The 17,083-nt window shown below is 40.0% G+C and overlaps 1 protein-coding gene across 1 annotated transcript; it reads right to left on the bottom strand.

Moving 5' to 3' along the window:
• Window positions 1-13,505: 13,505 nt before the first annotated feature.
• Window positions 13,506-14,441, bottom strand: LOC124107288 (olfactory receptor 6E1-like). Its single transcript, XM_046465214.1, has one exon. The coding sequence runs from the start codon at window positions 14,439-14,441 to the stop codon at window positions 13,506-13,508; it is 936 nt and encodes a 311-aa protein (XP_046321170.1).
• Window positions 14,442-17,083: the final 2,642 nt, after the last annotated feature.

Genomic DNA, 17,083 nt, shown 5'->3' with positions numbered 1-17,083 from the left:
CCTATTATAAGGTTTAAGTGAGATAACACAAAAATTTCATTTTTGTATTCAGAATTTATATTATTATTAATAATATTGGCATTATTTTCTGAAACTAATATATACAGATGACCAAATGAGGAATTATGTAAATGTCACCAAGACCAAGATTTTCATCCTAAGTGATTAGAGTTCCAACAATATAAAATCAAGAAGTAAAAATTTTCTAACTTCTATTTCAAAGGCCTATCTCTTTCTGTTCATGGGACAGTTTTTCCAAAGAAACTTTATTTTTTAGTGCAATTTTTAGTTAGCAAAACTGAGTGGAAGTTAGAGATTTCTCATTTACCCTCTGCCTACATACATGCACGTCCTCCCCTATTACCAGTATCTTGGCCAAAAGCAGTGCGTTTGTTACAACTAATAAGCCTACATGGCCACATCATTATCACCCCAAATCTGTAGTTTATATCAGGGTTCACTCTTGGTATTGTTCAGTGTATAGCTTTGGAGAGGTGTATAGTGATATGGGCCCACCATTATAGTTTCATACAGAGTAGTTTCACTCTCTTAAACACAAAATCTTCAGTAGTGCTTGGCATATGACAAATATCTAATGCATGTCAACTTATGGTTGTGGTTATTATGATTTTTTAGTTAGAGCATTATATATTATTATCACTTTAAGCTGCAAATTCATTCTTAGCAAAAACTACCATAAAAAATCTATTCAGCTGTCTTGTCTTGGCTCTTCTAGAGCCATCATTTGCTTATTCCTATTTACTGATCAAAATTGTACAAAAAGCACTCCTGTACTCTACTCTATTAATTTGAAATAGATGAGATTGAGCTGGTCCACACTGAAAAATAGCTGTTCAGGTCCAGCTGAAATTCTCTTTACTTCCATTTATGCATGTATCATTTCCACACTAGAAAGTTTAAATTGCTCTTCATAGATAACTGTGTTCCACTGATGCAACGTTGTCTGTGGAGAACTTCTCTTTTCATTCATTGTATCCTGTCCAATTCCTTTTACTTTGGAGAGGTTACCTTGCCAAGCAATTTCAAACTCATATTTAATTCCCATTTAAAAAACCCTCCTGTTAAAGAAGAAAGGCTGAGTAATGTTGAGTGTAGCTCTGAACTGGGAGTTAGAAGGCCAGAATTCTCGTTTCAACATTATATCTACCTCTAGATACTATTTTGTGCCTTTTAGGTGTAAAGCAATGTGCTTGCCAGACATTGAGAGGATTCAAAGAAAATGGACTTTCAAAGAACTCACAACCTAGCAGAGAAACAAAACAGCTGCGATATGAGGCTGAATGAACAAATGCAGAATCCAGCCTCCTAGAAGTAGGCTGAAGGAAAGAGGCATTGCAGTAATGGGCAGGGCTGGGGTGCCCTGCGCAGTCAGCACCCATTCCCATTCATTTTGTACTCTCCTTTGGATCTCTTTGTATCTGGGAGAGTATTCCCCCGATGTCTTTGTTTTCAGGGTTTTTGCTGCAGTTTTCTAACAAAGGGTATTTGGGTAGATTTGGAAGGCAGGGAAGGGGTGGAGACATGTCCCCCTCTCCTCTGGCTGTGCCTGTGGGTGGATGTGTGGGCTTCTTAGATGTGAGCTTCCGCAGGGGAGTCAGAAGTAGTTTCTGGCAGGTGCTTGACTGGGTGGAAGCAGCTCTTTTTACTCAGTACTCAGTCTAATAAAATTCAGTCTTTGCTGTTCCATGCTGTTTTTTTACCACTGAGTCATTACTTATCTATTTCTTCTTATATGTCATCTAATTTGTCTTCCTTCCTGTGTCTTTCACATTTCTTAAAAATATTTATTTTTTTAGAAGTAGTTGGAGAGTTGGACCCATACCTTTATTCTGTTTATTTATTTTTATGTGGTGCTGAGGATCGAAACCAGGGCCTCACACGTGCTAGACGAGTGCTCTACTGCTGAGCCACAACCCCAGCACACATTTTTTAATCTTTATGTTTTGGCTTCTATTCAGTAATTGTTGCATATCAAACAACCAATCAATATATTTTTTTGATGAATACATGAAGGAATGAATGAAAGAAAAAGCAGTTACAAGTTTAGGCAGATCTATAAATGGGATGGGGTTAAGGACATAGAGGGTAGGATAAAGGAGAACACTAATAGGAAGTGGGTGGGTTATTTACATGAATGAGGGGGCCGGATACCCTAGGTTTAGAGTAACTGTTAATATTTATATGGTACTCTACGATGCTTAAAGTGTTTTCAGGTGTTGTGTTAGTCAGCTTTTCGTTGCTGTGATCAAAGTACCTGGTAAGAACAACTTAGAGGAGGAACAGTTTCTTTTGACTCACAATTCAGAGGTTTAATCCATGTTTGGCCTAATCAATTGCTCTTGGCTCGTGGTAGAACATCATGGTGGGCGGGTGTGATGGAGGAGTGATCCATTGATGGCATCCAGGAAGCAGAGAGAGGGAAGGGGGGACAAGGACCACAGGGAAGATGTACCATTCCAGGGTATACCCCAGTGACCCACATCCTGTAGTCATGTTCCACTTGCCTCTATTCCATTCAAATTAGAAGGGACCAATGAAGTTATGAATCTCATAATCTAATCATTTCATGAATATTCTTGTATTAACACAGAGCTTTCAGGAGATACCTCATATAAACCATAACAGATATATCATCCTTTTTTATCCTCAGAGCAACTTTGTGAGAAAAAATATGTAACTATTGATAATAAAAATGAGTTTCATAAAAGCACATTGCTTTTATAGGCAAATAATAGTTAGAAATTATAGATACACAAAGGAAAAGAAGAAAAATCACTCTTTTTTTTTTTTTTTTTTAAAATATTTATTTATTTATTTTAGTTTTTGGCGGACACAACATCTTTCTTTGTATGTGGTGCTGAGGATCGAACCCGGGCCGCACGCATGCCAGGCGAGCGCGCTACCGCTTGAGCCACATCCCCAGCCCCAGAAAAATCACTCTTAAAGTTATCATTGCTAGCATCTTGATGTTGGCCTGTCAGAGTTTTTCTGTACATATTTATTTATTTATTTTTAAATAAAAAATGGGGTCATATTATATATTAAAACTTACTTTTAAAATTTGGGGCACTATGAACATCTTTTCATATCATTAAATATTTTATTCATGATTTTTAATGGCTATAGAATATCCCATTTTCTCTCTATATCAAAATTTATTTAACCAATCACTTATTACTTCCATTTTTTACTTTTGTAAATAATGTTGAGATGAATATATTTGCACACACTGTCAATTATATCCTTAGAATAACTGCCTAGGGGTGGAATGACTCATTATCAGTAGGTTTGCAAATTTTAATCCCTCTTCATCCCCTTTTTTCACATTTCTGGACTGTGCTTCTGATAATCACACTTGTCCTCGAGGAGTGTCTATTTTTCTGAATCCTCTATGACAGAAGGCATTATTATTATTTTTTGTCAATGTTATGTGGTGAGATATGTTTTCATCTTTAAAATAAGAAACTGAAGCAGAAGGAGGCTATGGATGACCCAGGAGAGTGGGTGTCAGTGCCTAAATATCTAGACCAACTCTCCAGTTCATATGATAGGGGACAGGCAGATGTGAGTGGTGGGAATGTGAGTTTAAGATAATAATTTTATAAAATGGGCCTACTATGTTGATCCCCCATGTGCTTTCTTTTCTAACAAGCAATTTACCTGCAGCCATGCCTGGCTTAAGTAGACAGATATGATATATTCCTCAGTAACAACCTGTTATCTGCAGGAGGAATGCAGGCCCCAATTAATGCCAATGGGAGGAACAAATTACCCCAAAGGGAGAGATTTTGTGATCCTTACATAGACCAGATCTGGGAAATCAGGGAGATAAGGATAATTTCCTCTAACCATAAAATCTGTAATAACAGGTTCCAGTTGGAACCAGTCACCATGGGCCAAAGCAACCTATAATCATCATGGCAGTGGGGACTTGAAAGTCTGAGTCATCTTGCTGTGAGTTATAAGTCATGAGGTGGTCCTGGGAGGGACTCTCTGAAAACTTACCTGGGACCCCAATAAAACTGGATGGCAGGAGAGCCACGTTGTCACTTTCCTCTCTGAGACACGACACTCTTTCCTTTTCCTATCCCTTCTAATAAACTCATTCCTGTTATTCTGAGTGACATGTCTGAAATCTTTCTGACTTGATTGTAAGAATTGAGATTTGAAGAGGCCTTTGTGCTGCCTCAGTTTCCTGGAAGACCCTAGCTTTGTAACACATATATCTTTAGTTATTCCTCTCCCAGGGACACACTGTCATTAGAGGCTAATGTTTCCTCCCAAATAAAATGGATATCAGGTTATCTATATAACTAGTTTGTTCCTTTTTGTTGCTGAGTAGCATTCTGTGTATGGGTATTCTACAATATGTTTATCCATTCACCAGCTGATGGATATTTGGGTTGCTTCCAGTTTTTGGATATTATTAATAAAGCTGCATTCAAGTCTTGGAGTAGACATATGTTTTGGATAAATATCTAAAAATGGTTGTGTGATAAGTATATATTATCTTTATAAGAGACAGTCAAATTGTTTTCCAATTGTAGTTTCCAATTACATTCAATTTACATTCTCACTAGCAATGTATGAGTCATACTGAGATTCTTTATAGGATAGTAGAGGTAAATTAATAACTTTGTTTTAAGGGAAATAAGGGGGAAAAAGTTTAATGTGAGCCAACTGTGAGTGACCATGGCCTGGGAATTTGAGTTACCCTAAATGACATGTTCTACATGTAAGAGGTTACATGACATTAAACCCCCCCCCCCTTTTTTTTTTGTACTGGGGATTAAATCCAGGGGACCTATCCACTGAGCTACATCTCCAAACCTTTTTACTTTTTAAATTTTGAGACAGGATGTCACTAAGTTGCTCAGGCTGGCTTTGAACTTGTGATCCTCTTGCATCAGCCTCCTGAGTTGCTGAGATTACAGGTGTGTGCCATAGTGCCCAGAGGTTACTATGAATTTTTATAGTCATGGAACAAATCAATACCTTTACTAATAACATTGGTGGGAGCATCAAATAGGCAGGCTACAGCAAGGCAGGGAATTCTATTCTTCAGCTTTCAGATGTTATCTCACACTGCTCTTGGCTCTAGGGCTGGTTGAGGCTAGAGGTCTGCTAAGCTTATCCATTCATTCTGAAAAGTTTATCTATTCCTTAGAAGAAAGGTGAGTTAGATACAAAAGTTAAGGTAAATAGCTATTAAAGGACCTAAAATAGTTCAAGTGAAAAACCAGCCTCTACCTCAGAGCAAAGCCTGTCCAAGGAAGGGACATGACCTTTGTCCTTGGAAAGACCCATAGAGCACTCCTAGGCACATTTCCATCCTGCTAAGTTGTTTATCTACAAATAACAGGAGAGATCTGCTGTGCCAGGTGTCCCTGACTCAGGCTGGGTGGGGATCCATAGCAGCCCCCTAGCAGCCATCAATCAGCATGAGACAGGGAAATACCTGGGGTGCCAGATGACCCTCCCAGTAGTTTATGGTGGTTGATAACGTGTTGGGAAACCATGTAGTTCAGCATGAACACCCCTTTTGGCTTAAACCAATCAGTTCAAACGAATCCCCCTCTTGTAGTAACCAATCACCCCTACCCAACTTGTTCCCGCCAGTGAATGTGCTAATCATGTTTTTGAGTTGTTATTTGATTTTCCTGCGGCGTGTGATGATTTGCTAAGAGATGCTGTGATGTATGTGGGGGTTCCTGCTTTCTCCAAAGAATGTATAAAACTGCTGCAAACCCTGGGCTCAAGGGGCCTCTCAGCGTCACCAGTTGCTGTGTGCATGTGCGGAGGACCAAGCTAGCTTGCAATAAACACCTCTTTGCTGTTTACATCGATCTTGGTCTCTGGTGGTCTTTTGGGGGTCCCGAATTCGAGCATAACAAAGATAATTTTGGCTCTTGATCTGCAACATTCCATCTCTCCAAGGTCAAACAGACTGTAGGATATTTAATACAGACACAGCTTCTTCAGCAAATATCAGTTCTCAGGGGTTTTCATGCACACACACTTACTAGTTTACCCAACTCCACTGTTAGGAAAAAGTGGAGAATTCTAAATCCCCAAATTTTTATCTCTGACCATTACTTATCACTTCTCTGATTTCTCTTTATCATCTTAATTAAGATGACTAAAATTAAAACTTTGGTGATTAATCAATCATTAGCACCAATGATGTTATCTTTCTTTTTTTATTTTCAGTGTATAGAGATGAAACCCAGGGCCTCGTGCACACTAGGCAAATTCTCTTCCACTGAGCTACATTCTCAATCCCAGTAGTTTTTATCTTTGACTCATGTTTAAATTTAAAAAATAATGGAGTAGATGGGCTGGGATTGTGGCTCAGCAGTAGAGCACTTGCCGAGCGTGGGCGTGACCCGGTTGGATCCTCAGCACCACATAAAAAAAAAAAGGCATTGTGTTGTGTCCATCTACACCTAAAAAATAAATATTTTTTAAAAATAATAATAATGGAGTAGAATACCTTTTTTGGTTTCTCTTACTCATCCTTAAGTTTTTCTCCATTTGTTCTGAATTTTAGTTTGAAGAGAAAAGCATTTCTCATTGTTTGTCTTTCCTTTCAGTTTGACTTTTGTGGGATGCCTTTCTTCTTCCTCTCTATCCCAGCAGTGTCTTTCTCAGGCGTCTCCTTCTGCCTTTGGGCTTGGTAGGGGCATCTGTCTGCATCAGCTGCTTGCACAGGAATGGTAAGGCCTGGGCCCATTCTTTGGCTTCTCTGCATGCAGAGCTTTTGCTCTGACCTTGTGTGTCTAGGAAAGGCCCAGTGGTTATTAAAGCCCTAGAGTTTCTCTTATCCAACCAGACAGAGGTATTCATTTCCACTTGAATAGAGGTATCAAGCTCTTTTTCAGACGGAAGCTGGCTATTTTGCATAAAACAAAGAAGTTACACATTAGCACAGGGTAACTGGTTTTTCTCAGTAGCTATCTAACAATGACTAGAGACAATGGTTTAATTATAAGCTACCACTGTTTAAAGACTTATAACTCACACAATCTCTGAACAAAATTCCACCATTCCTTTAGAAAAGCTTTAGATTGGTTTGTGGCTCTAATGAAGAGCCTACTTTGTCCTTTTCACTTTCTTACTACTCCCAAAGCATTTCTGTTTAATTCAGCCTCTGGCCTTCACTGAAGTTGTTCCCAGAGCCTGGGGTGCCTTCCTCCAACCCTTTTCTTTTGCTTATCTATTACTTACTCTATTTCAAGACTTGGTGCAGGCACTTTCTCTTTTATGTACTTTTTTGGGTTTGTTTTTTGCTTTTATTATTATTTTTTTAAAAATAACTTCAGCCTGTTCTGAATTTTATTATGAACATTCATTGCTAGCTCCCTATGATTTAACTCAGGTTGTCGTTCAGTTGCATGTGTTGATGATCTTTTTGCAGATATGAACTATGATGAGTATCCTCATCATTTTTTGTGTCTCAGTATCAAACAAGTCATGGCAACATAAAGTTTTGTTGAACTATTGAGTGAATGAATGTTAGGCATGGGATAGGGTACTCAATAAATAATTGTTGGCTGAGTGATTGTTGGGCCATAGTAATGTTATGGAGCTGTGGCCTTCTATGAAGCTGTGGCCTTCTATTGCAAAGATACCCTCTTCAAACCACGATTCTCGTGATCAGGTCAGAAAGATTTCAGACATGTCACTCAGTAACAGAAATTAGTTTATTGAAAGGATAGAGAAAAGGGAAAGGAGACACTCTTAAGGGAGAGAGTGTCCTCTCAGAGAGGAGAGGGACAATGTTTCTCTCCTGCCATCCAGTTTTATTGGGGATCCCAGAAAAGGTTCCAGAGTCCCTCCCAGGTTCACCTCTTGACTTCTGATTGACAATGACCTTCAAGTCCCCACTGTCATGGCAATTCTAGATCATCTTGGCCCGTGCTGACCAGTTCTAATTGGATTCTTAATCATATATTCTTAAAAATTTTTATGGTTAGGAGGAACTATCCTTATCTCCCTGAGTTTCAGGATCTAGTCATAAAAGTTTTCTCCTTCAGGATAACTTGAGTTCCTCTTATCAAGATTATTTTGGGTCTGCATTTCTCCTGCGTGAACAGGTAGATTGCTGAGAAATGTGATGTATCCTGTCCACTTAGGCTGGGCAGGGCTCCAGGTAAATTGCTTATTGGAAAAAGAAAGTATGTGGGGGTTAGCACTGTGGGCCTATTTTATAGAATTATTTTCTAAACTTCATGTTCCCACCATCTATCTGTCCTCTAACAGTAGGAAATGCTAAATAAGCTGACTTTGTATCAACACTTTAGTGCTGATCAATATTGTCTGCAGAGGTTCACTTAGAAATTACACCCCCAATACCTAACAATGTCTTCCTCCAGCCTTGACTTCTATTTCCCTTCCCCTTCAAAGGGGTAAAGGACCTAAAAGAGAGGAGAAATAAGGAGGATAAGGACAAATAGACAGCTGGAAAATATTTTACAATATTTTATACTCTTGTTTATAAATTGTATTCAGTTCCACAGGTTGGGATTATATCTATAACATGAAATGTGAAAACGTGGGACAAATGTTAACTAAGCTGGCAAGGTTGTGCTTACATGTAGTTGGTAAAATCCACAGATTATAGTGCCTATTTTCAAGGATTGTGGAGCATTTTTGAGCCATGGTCGCATCTGCATGGCTGTCTGGAGGCAGGAACATTTCACCAGAGGGAAATTTCCGTGGATATCATTAGTGGAGTCAGGATTCAGGGATGTATTTAGGGAGAAGATCCAGGTTAGTGTCTTCTCAAAGGCCAATTCTCTTTTCCCTCTTCCTGGGGTTTTTCCAAGTCAGACAGCATGGGCAGTAGAATTAGGAGAGGGCCACTCTGTACTCCCTCCTCTCCTGCCTCCAGCTCCCTGAGGATGGTCCTCCAGGCAGAAAGAGGCCTTTGAGCCTGAGGAGCTAGCAGGGACTGAACCCATGATTTATCTGCAAGTTGTTTAGATGATTAAAGCAGAAGTACAATTATAGGTCTCTGGGGAACAAAACAAAAATGAATCCCCTCATTTGTTAAAACTTTGTTATAGCTGGGTGCAGTGGTGCATGCCTATAATCCTAGTGGCTCAGGAGGCTGAGACAGTAGGATCCCGAGTTCAAAGCCAGCCTCAGAAATGCTGAGGTGCTTAGCAACTCAGTGAAACCCTGTCTCTAAATTAAATACAAATTGGGCTGTGGATGTGGCTCAGTGGTTGAGTGCCCCTGAGTTCAATCCCTGGTAACCCCTCCCCCCAAAAAAACCTCCACAAAACTTTATAATATGTTTTGAGAGGATAGAAATGTATAGGCAATGGCAGATAAATATAGATGCAGAGATACCTTGTCCTGTCTTTAGGCAGCAAGGGGGATGATAAGTGAACAAATGCCTGGAATATTCAGGACCAGAAAGGAGGCCAGTATGACTGGAGGAGATAGGTGAGGGGCAAGGGGCAGAAGCTGCTGCTGGATGGTGAGGCTTGGGCCAGCAAGATAGGCAACTTGAAATCAACTGGGGATTTTCCCTTAGAAAATCAAATGACCTCAGAATCACCAAAGGTCACTGAAGGTGAAGCTAAGGCATTTTGGTTTTATTTGAAGATCAAAGAGAAGCTCTTTCCTCATTTCACTGCCCATAGTTGTCTGACTTGGAAAAACCCCAGGAGGAGGGGAAGTAAAATTGATCATTGAGAAGACACACTAACACATTAATCTGGGTTCTAGTCCTACACACATCCCTAAATCCTGACTCCATTAATGAGTTTTAGACAGACATTTCATAAAGCTCACTCTGGTTTCTATGTGGAGGATGGGTTTGAGAGGGAAAGAGAAGACTAGGGACGTGGGTCAGGAGATCATAGCAGCTATTTATGACAGATATTGGAGACTTGAACTAGGTGAAAGCAGTAGAAGTAGAGAGTAAAGGTTGATATTAAGATCTATTTTCTTCTTCTGTTTTGGTGGTGCTGGGACTTGAACCTGAGTTTTCATGCATGCTAAGCAGGCACTCTACCACTGAGCTATGCTCCCAGCCCTTTGACATGTACTTTAAAGGGAATACTAATGAGGTTAAATTTATATGTTCTTTTCAAAAGTGGCAGATCGGCTTTAAAGTGGAAAGCTACCCTAAGTCACTAGGGGTAGGCTCCTGTGCCATATCTCCCGGAAGGGACTTATATGTACCTCTGAATCTGTTCAGGAATCTCCCTTAGAAAGGTAAATGACCTTGGATTCACTAAAGGACATTTTCTTCAGAAGGCTCCCAAGTGCACTGAAGGCAGTTTCCCTGAAGGAGAGTTGGTGAGTGGCAGCTCCAGGAGATGAGCACAGGCAGAGCAGCTCCTGAGGCCAGAGAATCTATCAGAGCTCTGAGATGTAACATTGGCAGTTGCTGGTGTTAAAATGGGGAGGGCAAGTGGATGTTGGTGCACAAGGGGCAGTGATATGACTACTATATCCTCTTTTGAAATCACAAAGTATTTAAAGTTCTTCTTGGATATGTTGGGGTTCACAACTTTTCAGAAGGAGACCTAAATGGATGACAGGAGAGTGTGGTAACTGTTTTCGAAGGGTTGATGGCCATCACACATTCAGATTTGCTCTGTGTCAACTTTAGGGGGTGGAAGTTAGAATACATTTAATCCAATAGGGAAACTTACCTTTTTCTGACCATATAGTAAGCCACGACAGTATGAGAAGGCTTCACTTAAAGAATAAAGAAGTCAATACTAAGGGCTAGAGTTGTAGCTCAGTGGCAGAGTGCTTGTCTAGCATGCATGAGGCCCTGAGTTAGATCCCAGCATAATAAAAAAAAAAAAGGAAACAATACCACCATCCCCAACTCCCTTCAAAACATCTGGCCCACTCACAGGTTGGAACCTGGATTGAACAAGATGTTAATCTTCAGTTGCTGCAATAGGAAAAGTAGAGTCAGGATGAGCTCCTGGTCAGATTCAGAGTGAACCCAACTAGGGATAACAAGCCTGTCCACCAAGTTTCAGGGACAGTTTTTAGGTAAATTTGAGGCCAAAGAAGTTGGAGGCTAGAGTAAGTTAGAATTAGGATTGGTAGCTGTAAATTCAGAGAAATGTTTATGGAGAGAATTGTATTTCATTAGGCCTCCTTTGGAGGCCTGGGACCCTCCCTCTGTCTACTGATCTTTATAATTGGAGGAGCTGTGCAACAGTTTGCTTCCCCAACAGGAAGTACTTTGCCCTGTTTTCAAAGCAAAGATCGAATAGTACATTCTAACATCTGTTTTTTGTGATAAATTCTGTGACTTCAACAATTTTTACTGGTAAAATATGTGATTAGAGCAATTGTGTATTTTTTAAATTTTTATTTTTAGGGCTGTCAAAGCACATCTTAGACATTTATTCCTCAAAGAAGAACTTGTGGAATACATGGATTCTTTAACTCATGTCAAGTAAGGGGAAATTATTCTGAGTGAGGGGCATGGGGCTGCTTATCATCTCTATACACACCAACAGACCCTTCAAGTCTGTTTCCCATGGGCGCAGTTGTGTCTGGAGAGAGATTGGATTTTGCATAGCAAATTTGACCATCAGATTTGGGAGCTACTCTAGACCTTGTGAGCTCTCTTAGTGTTTTCTTATGTGTAGGCAAGTTATGTTCTGGCATCTGAGAACAACACAGTGTAGCACTCCACAGGCCACTGGGGAATTCTCACCTGATGGCAAAGGCAGTGGGCAGACAGTAAGGTTGATTCAGGCTTGGTCCTGGGCAAAACTGTGAAATGGGCCCACATCATCTTCCCATCTCGCTTCCTACCAAGTCTTCTTGCCCTCTGACAGTTCCTTTCCTGCCAAGGTGAGTTGTTTCCCTCAAGGTGAGCAGCACTCTACATGGGAAGGATACCAGACCTGGAATTGGAGGGTCTGAATTTAAATTCTGACTCAGCCACCTCCTACCAGCTGGGTGGTCTTAGGCATGTACCCCTAACCCTTGAGATTCTCTGTCCCCTATTGGAAAATGGAGATCATAATGCCACATATGGCACCTCAAATAGGTGTTGGATAATTCAAATGATATGTATAAGTGAACCTGGACAATTACCAGGTTCCGTAATTGTCCAAGATTGTCTTAGCTATTCTTGGCTTACTGTGTTTTCATGTTGATTATAGAGCTAGCATGTCAATTTCTTTTTAAAAAAATTTATTTATTTTTGGTAGTTGTAGATACACAGAATGCCTTTATTTTTATTTTTTATGTGGTGTTGAGGATCGAACCCAGTGCCTCATGCGTGCTAGGCAAGGACTCTGCCACTGAGCTACAGCCCCAGCCCTAGTGTGTCAATTTCTCTCTCTCTAGATTTTGGTTAGGACTCTTGAATACCCAGATCAACTGGGGAGAAAATATAGAATCTTTAAGCCTATTTATATGGAATATTGCTCCAATTATATAGTCTTCTATTTTCCTTAATGATATTTTGTAGTTCTTTTTATTTGTTTTATTTTTGCAGGATAGGGGATCAAACCTATGGCCTCACCCATGCAAAGCAGGCACTCTATCACTGCCCTGCCTCTCCAGCTGAGAGTGACAGTGTCTACTAATTTGCTGAGGCTGGCCTTGGATTGCTATCTTCTTGACTCAGCCTTCTGAGTAGACAGAATTACACTTGTGTGCTATCAGACCAAGCTGCTTTGTAGTTCTTGAGTAAAGGATAGGTATATCTTTCAATAGTTTTATCCTATATATTTGATTTTTTTTGATAATGGGGATTGAAATCAGGGGTACTTGACCACTGAATTACATCCCCAGCCCTATTTTGTATTTTATTTAGAGACAGAGTCTCACTTGGTTGCTTAGTGCCTCTCCATTGCTGAGGCTGGCTTTGAACTTGTGATCCTACTGTCTCAGCCTCCTGAGCCACTGGGATAACAGGCATGTGCCACACACCTGGCTTATTTGATATTTTTTGATGCTATGGAAAAATAATATCATTAAACATTAAAATTTATATTTATCACTGGAGTATAAGCATAAAATATAAAACAAACATTAAACTTCCCATAGGTTGAACTTGTGTCCATGAACTTATTAATTCCAAGAGCATGTTAGTGATGATGATAATATTTCTTCCTTTCTTGCTTAGTCCTTTAACTTTTTCTTCTTGCTCTAATGCACTGGTTAGAAATTTTACTATAATAAAGATGGGATAGTAGGTGTTTTTAGTTCATTTCTGTTCTCAGAGGGTAATTTTTCAGTATTTTACCATAAAGAATAATGTTAGAAATATCAAGATGTATGTCACACAGAAGTGGCATATTAAATTTTCTGTTTTCTGAACAAGAATGGATGGACTAATAATGATACATATATGAAATGGCTATATGTTAGACTACCTGGCAAAAATTGTCTATGAAGGGAGAATCTATGGAGATCAAGACAAGACTTTCATTAGCAGAGGTTGACAAGGAGGTGATTTTTTTCCCTCTCTCAGATCTGACTCAACTTTGTGAGAGGAGCTTGCTCACCTGCTCCCTGAATACCTGCTTCACCTGTTTGTTCCTCAGGGTGTAGATGAAGGGGTTGAGTGTTGGGGTCACCACAGTGTTGAGCAATGCCACCACCTTGTTCTGGTCCTTCCCCTGCCCACCCTTGCCTGACCGGATATACATGAAGATGCAGCTGCCATAGAAGAGGGACACCACAATGATGTGGGAGGAGCAGGTTGAGAAGGCTCTGTGCCTCTCCTTGGCTGAGGGGATATGCAGGATGGTGTGGAGGATGTGGCCATAGCAGGTGGCTGTCACGGCCAGAGTGCCCAGGAGGCTGCAATTGGCTATCACAAACCCCAGAAGCTCTATCAGACTCGTATCTGCACATATGAGTTCCAGGAGTGGAAAGCTGTCACAGAAGAAATGGTTGATGACATTGGGTCCACAGAACGGCTGCTGAAATATGATGTAACAAGGAACACAGATGAGAAGGAAACCTGTCATCCATGAGCAGAGCACTAGCTGGACACACAGCCTTTTGCTCATGATGGTGACATAACGCAAAGGGTTACAGATGGCCACATACCTGTCAAAGGACATCACTGCCAATAGGAAGAATTCTGCAGTACCAAGGAAGAAATAGAGGAAACATTGTAGGAAGCATCCAGCTAAGGAGATGGTCTTATGTCCTGTGAGGGTGTTGTTCAGCATCTTGGGAAAGATGGCTGAGGTGAACCAGATCTCCAGGACAGCAAAGTTACGGAGGAAGTAGTACATGGGGGTGTGGAGGCGCCTGTCCACAAGGGTGATGGCCACAATGAGGAGGTTCCCCAGCAGTGTGAGGAGGTAGGTCAGGAGGAGCCCCAGGAAGATGAGCATCTGTAGCTCACAGGCATCTGAGAGCCCCAGCAGGATAAACTCGGTGGTAGTGGTGTGGTTCCCCATGGCTCCTCTGACCTCTGCTGAAGCTGGAGTATCAAAGGTGGTGAGCATCAGGGTCTGTGGTGCTCTGAGCATCTGAGGACAAGCTGGAACCGGAAAGACAGAGGGATGAGTGTCCTATTTTGTTCTTAAGGAATCTTTTAATTCTTTTAGCTACCAGCCCTGGTTTTTACCTCCTCATGCTGGTTTTCTGGGTGCTTCCTTGAGTTAGCATCAAGTTGTATACTTCAACCTAATTTTGCTCAAGTTTTTGCAAGTATTTTGGTACATTTTGTTTTTACCAATTTTTCTGCTATTTCCTTATTTTCTGTAAGGAAACTATAAATTCCTCTCATTCTTTTAGATCAGATGATTATCTTTTCCTACATTCATTCAAATGCTGTCAGGGGTCTCCTAAAATTATAATATTTCCCTTTTAAAATCTGGCATCCAATGAGTCACCGACTTTTAATGAAAAGCAACATGCTGGCACTAGTCTCTGAAGGCATTTTATTCAAATGTGTGATTTACTAACTTATCTGTGACAAGTTACCTGTCAATACCACACCAATCCCTCAATGGGAATAGTTACAATACCTAGGCAACAATATTGTCCCTGGATTTAAATGGGTAATGTGTACCCAACATTTAGCCCTGGTCTGGCTACAAAGTGAGCAATCATATAATCCAAGCTATTTTTTTTATCTCTCCATGGTTGAAACTCTATTAGGACAATAATAGTAAGAGTAAAATTACAAAAAAAGATGGTGGGTTTAGGACAAAATTATTGAAATCATAGAGATAATACAAGCCAATTTAGGGAATACAGAGGAATAAGAATAAAAAGAATCACCTATTGGGCAGAAGTTGTGGCTCAGTGGTAGAGTGCTTGCCTAGCATTCGAGAGACACTGGGTTTGATCCTCAGCACCACCTAAAAATAAACAAATAAAATAAAGGTATTGTGTCCATCTACAACTAAAAAATTTAAAAAAAAATCACCTATACCTATCCGGAAACAACTTCTAAGATTTTGATGGGGCTGGGGTGTAGCTTAGCGGTAGAACACTTGCTTCTTCTTTCTTTCTTTCTTTTTTAAAAATATTTTTTAGTTGTCAATGGACCTTTATTTTATATATTTTTATGTGGTGCTGAGAATTGAACCTAGTGCCTCACACATGCAAGGCAAGTGCTCTACCACTGAGCCACAAGCCCAGCCCCAGCACTTACTTATTCTATGAGAGAAGCTGGGTTCTATCTTCCAACAACTGAAAAAGAAAAAAAAAAATTTGATGTATTTCTATTGTATTTTTTTCTATTTTTAATTTACTGTTTATGTATTAGTTTACATAACTATACTGATAGATTATGTTATTTTGTACCCCTTTCCTTGCCATATACTGCTATAACATATATTCTGTCATGCCATTACGAACTTTTTGTTATTATTTGGTTGATTTGTTTTTTGAGGAATACATGTCCTGTGAATCTGGTATGTAAATGGAGGAAAGCACACATTTAGAGTTTGGGTATTATGTTTAATACTTTCAGATAATTCCCTCAGTAATATAAAACAATAAATGCTGATAGAGATGTTTATGGGCTCAATTTTGACTTTAAAGAATATATCTTTCCTTCTAGTGATTATTATTTCTAGGTTACATTGCTTAATATTGTTCTCAGACATTTGGATAAAGAAGAAGGCAACCTTATGATTGATTGTTTTTATGGAAATGTCAGGTTAAAGCAAGCTTCTGTTTATTGAAAAGCTGACTCTACCCAGGATGAGTGCAGGAACTAATGTGATAAAATTGAATCAGATAAATGATAACATAGGACCTCACAGACAAGGAAAATCTGAATTTAAGTGGAGGAGGACTAGATATGAATATGAAAAAATGAACATAATTACCATGCAAAGATGGGAGAATTGTGGGTGATTTTTCTTTCATTATGACTTGTATGAAATTATAAATTATACAATAGCTTAAACCCCAAAATCATAAAAAGAAACAGAGTGAGCTCATTAAGACTTGGGTAGAACATTTCAGGAGAGACAAAGGGAAAGCAAATGACTGTTAATGGAAAGCATAAGAAAAGCCTTGGGATTCTGTAACTTATTGGTTGAACATGAGTCAGGATATTAATAACAATGAAATTTCAAAGAAGTCAGTGGTGCCATAGCCTGCCAATGGACACCTGGAAACAAACAATAGACTTCTAGCAAGAGTGTTCAGAAGAACCCAATTCCTTTTACCCCATTCCTGAGATTGTACCAGACTGGTTACTTCACTAGCCACCGGGTGAGGTGCTCGATTATTCTCCCAGGCAGTTCTGATGACATAGTTCCTAGTTTCATCAGAAGCTCCTGGGTCTTCAGTGCTGCTTGAGGACTATGGTTCCTCTGGGTTCACTAGACTTGCAAAGTTAGACTTTCACAGTGAACGAAGCTCTGGAGCCAAGGCATGGTCTGCAGGTCATGTGCGTGGACAGGTCCTGTCCTTACCAAACCTTCATGTTTTCCCAAACCAATCTCTCTTAATACTGCTCCTGGCTCTCTTATGACTGACATGTGCCCAGATCTGTTCTGGAAGTCCTCAGAACTTCTAGGTTCACTGATTTCTCAGGAGGCTACTGTTACTCCTGTCCCACTGCATCACTGTTTAC

The sequence above is a fragment of the Marmota monax genome, unplaced genomic scaffold, assembly GCF_021218885.2.
Source record: "Marmota monax isolate L192 unplaced genomic scaffold, Marmota_monax_Labrador192_F-V1.1 WCK01_AAM20220418_F8-fsc00079, whole genome shotgun sequence".
In the NCBI taxonomy this organism is placed as follows: domain Eukaryota; kingdom Metazoa; phylum Chordata; class Mammalia; order Rodentia; family Sciuridae; genus Marmota; species Marmota monax.
This window is presented reverse-complemented; position numbering and strand designations above follow the sequence as displayed.

Coding starts and splice junctions, on each gene's coding strand:
- LOC124107288 (XM_046465214.1), bottom strand. CDS start 14,441: ATGGGGAACCACACCACTACCACCGAGTTTATCCTGCTGGGGCTCTCA.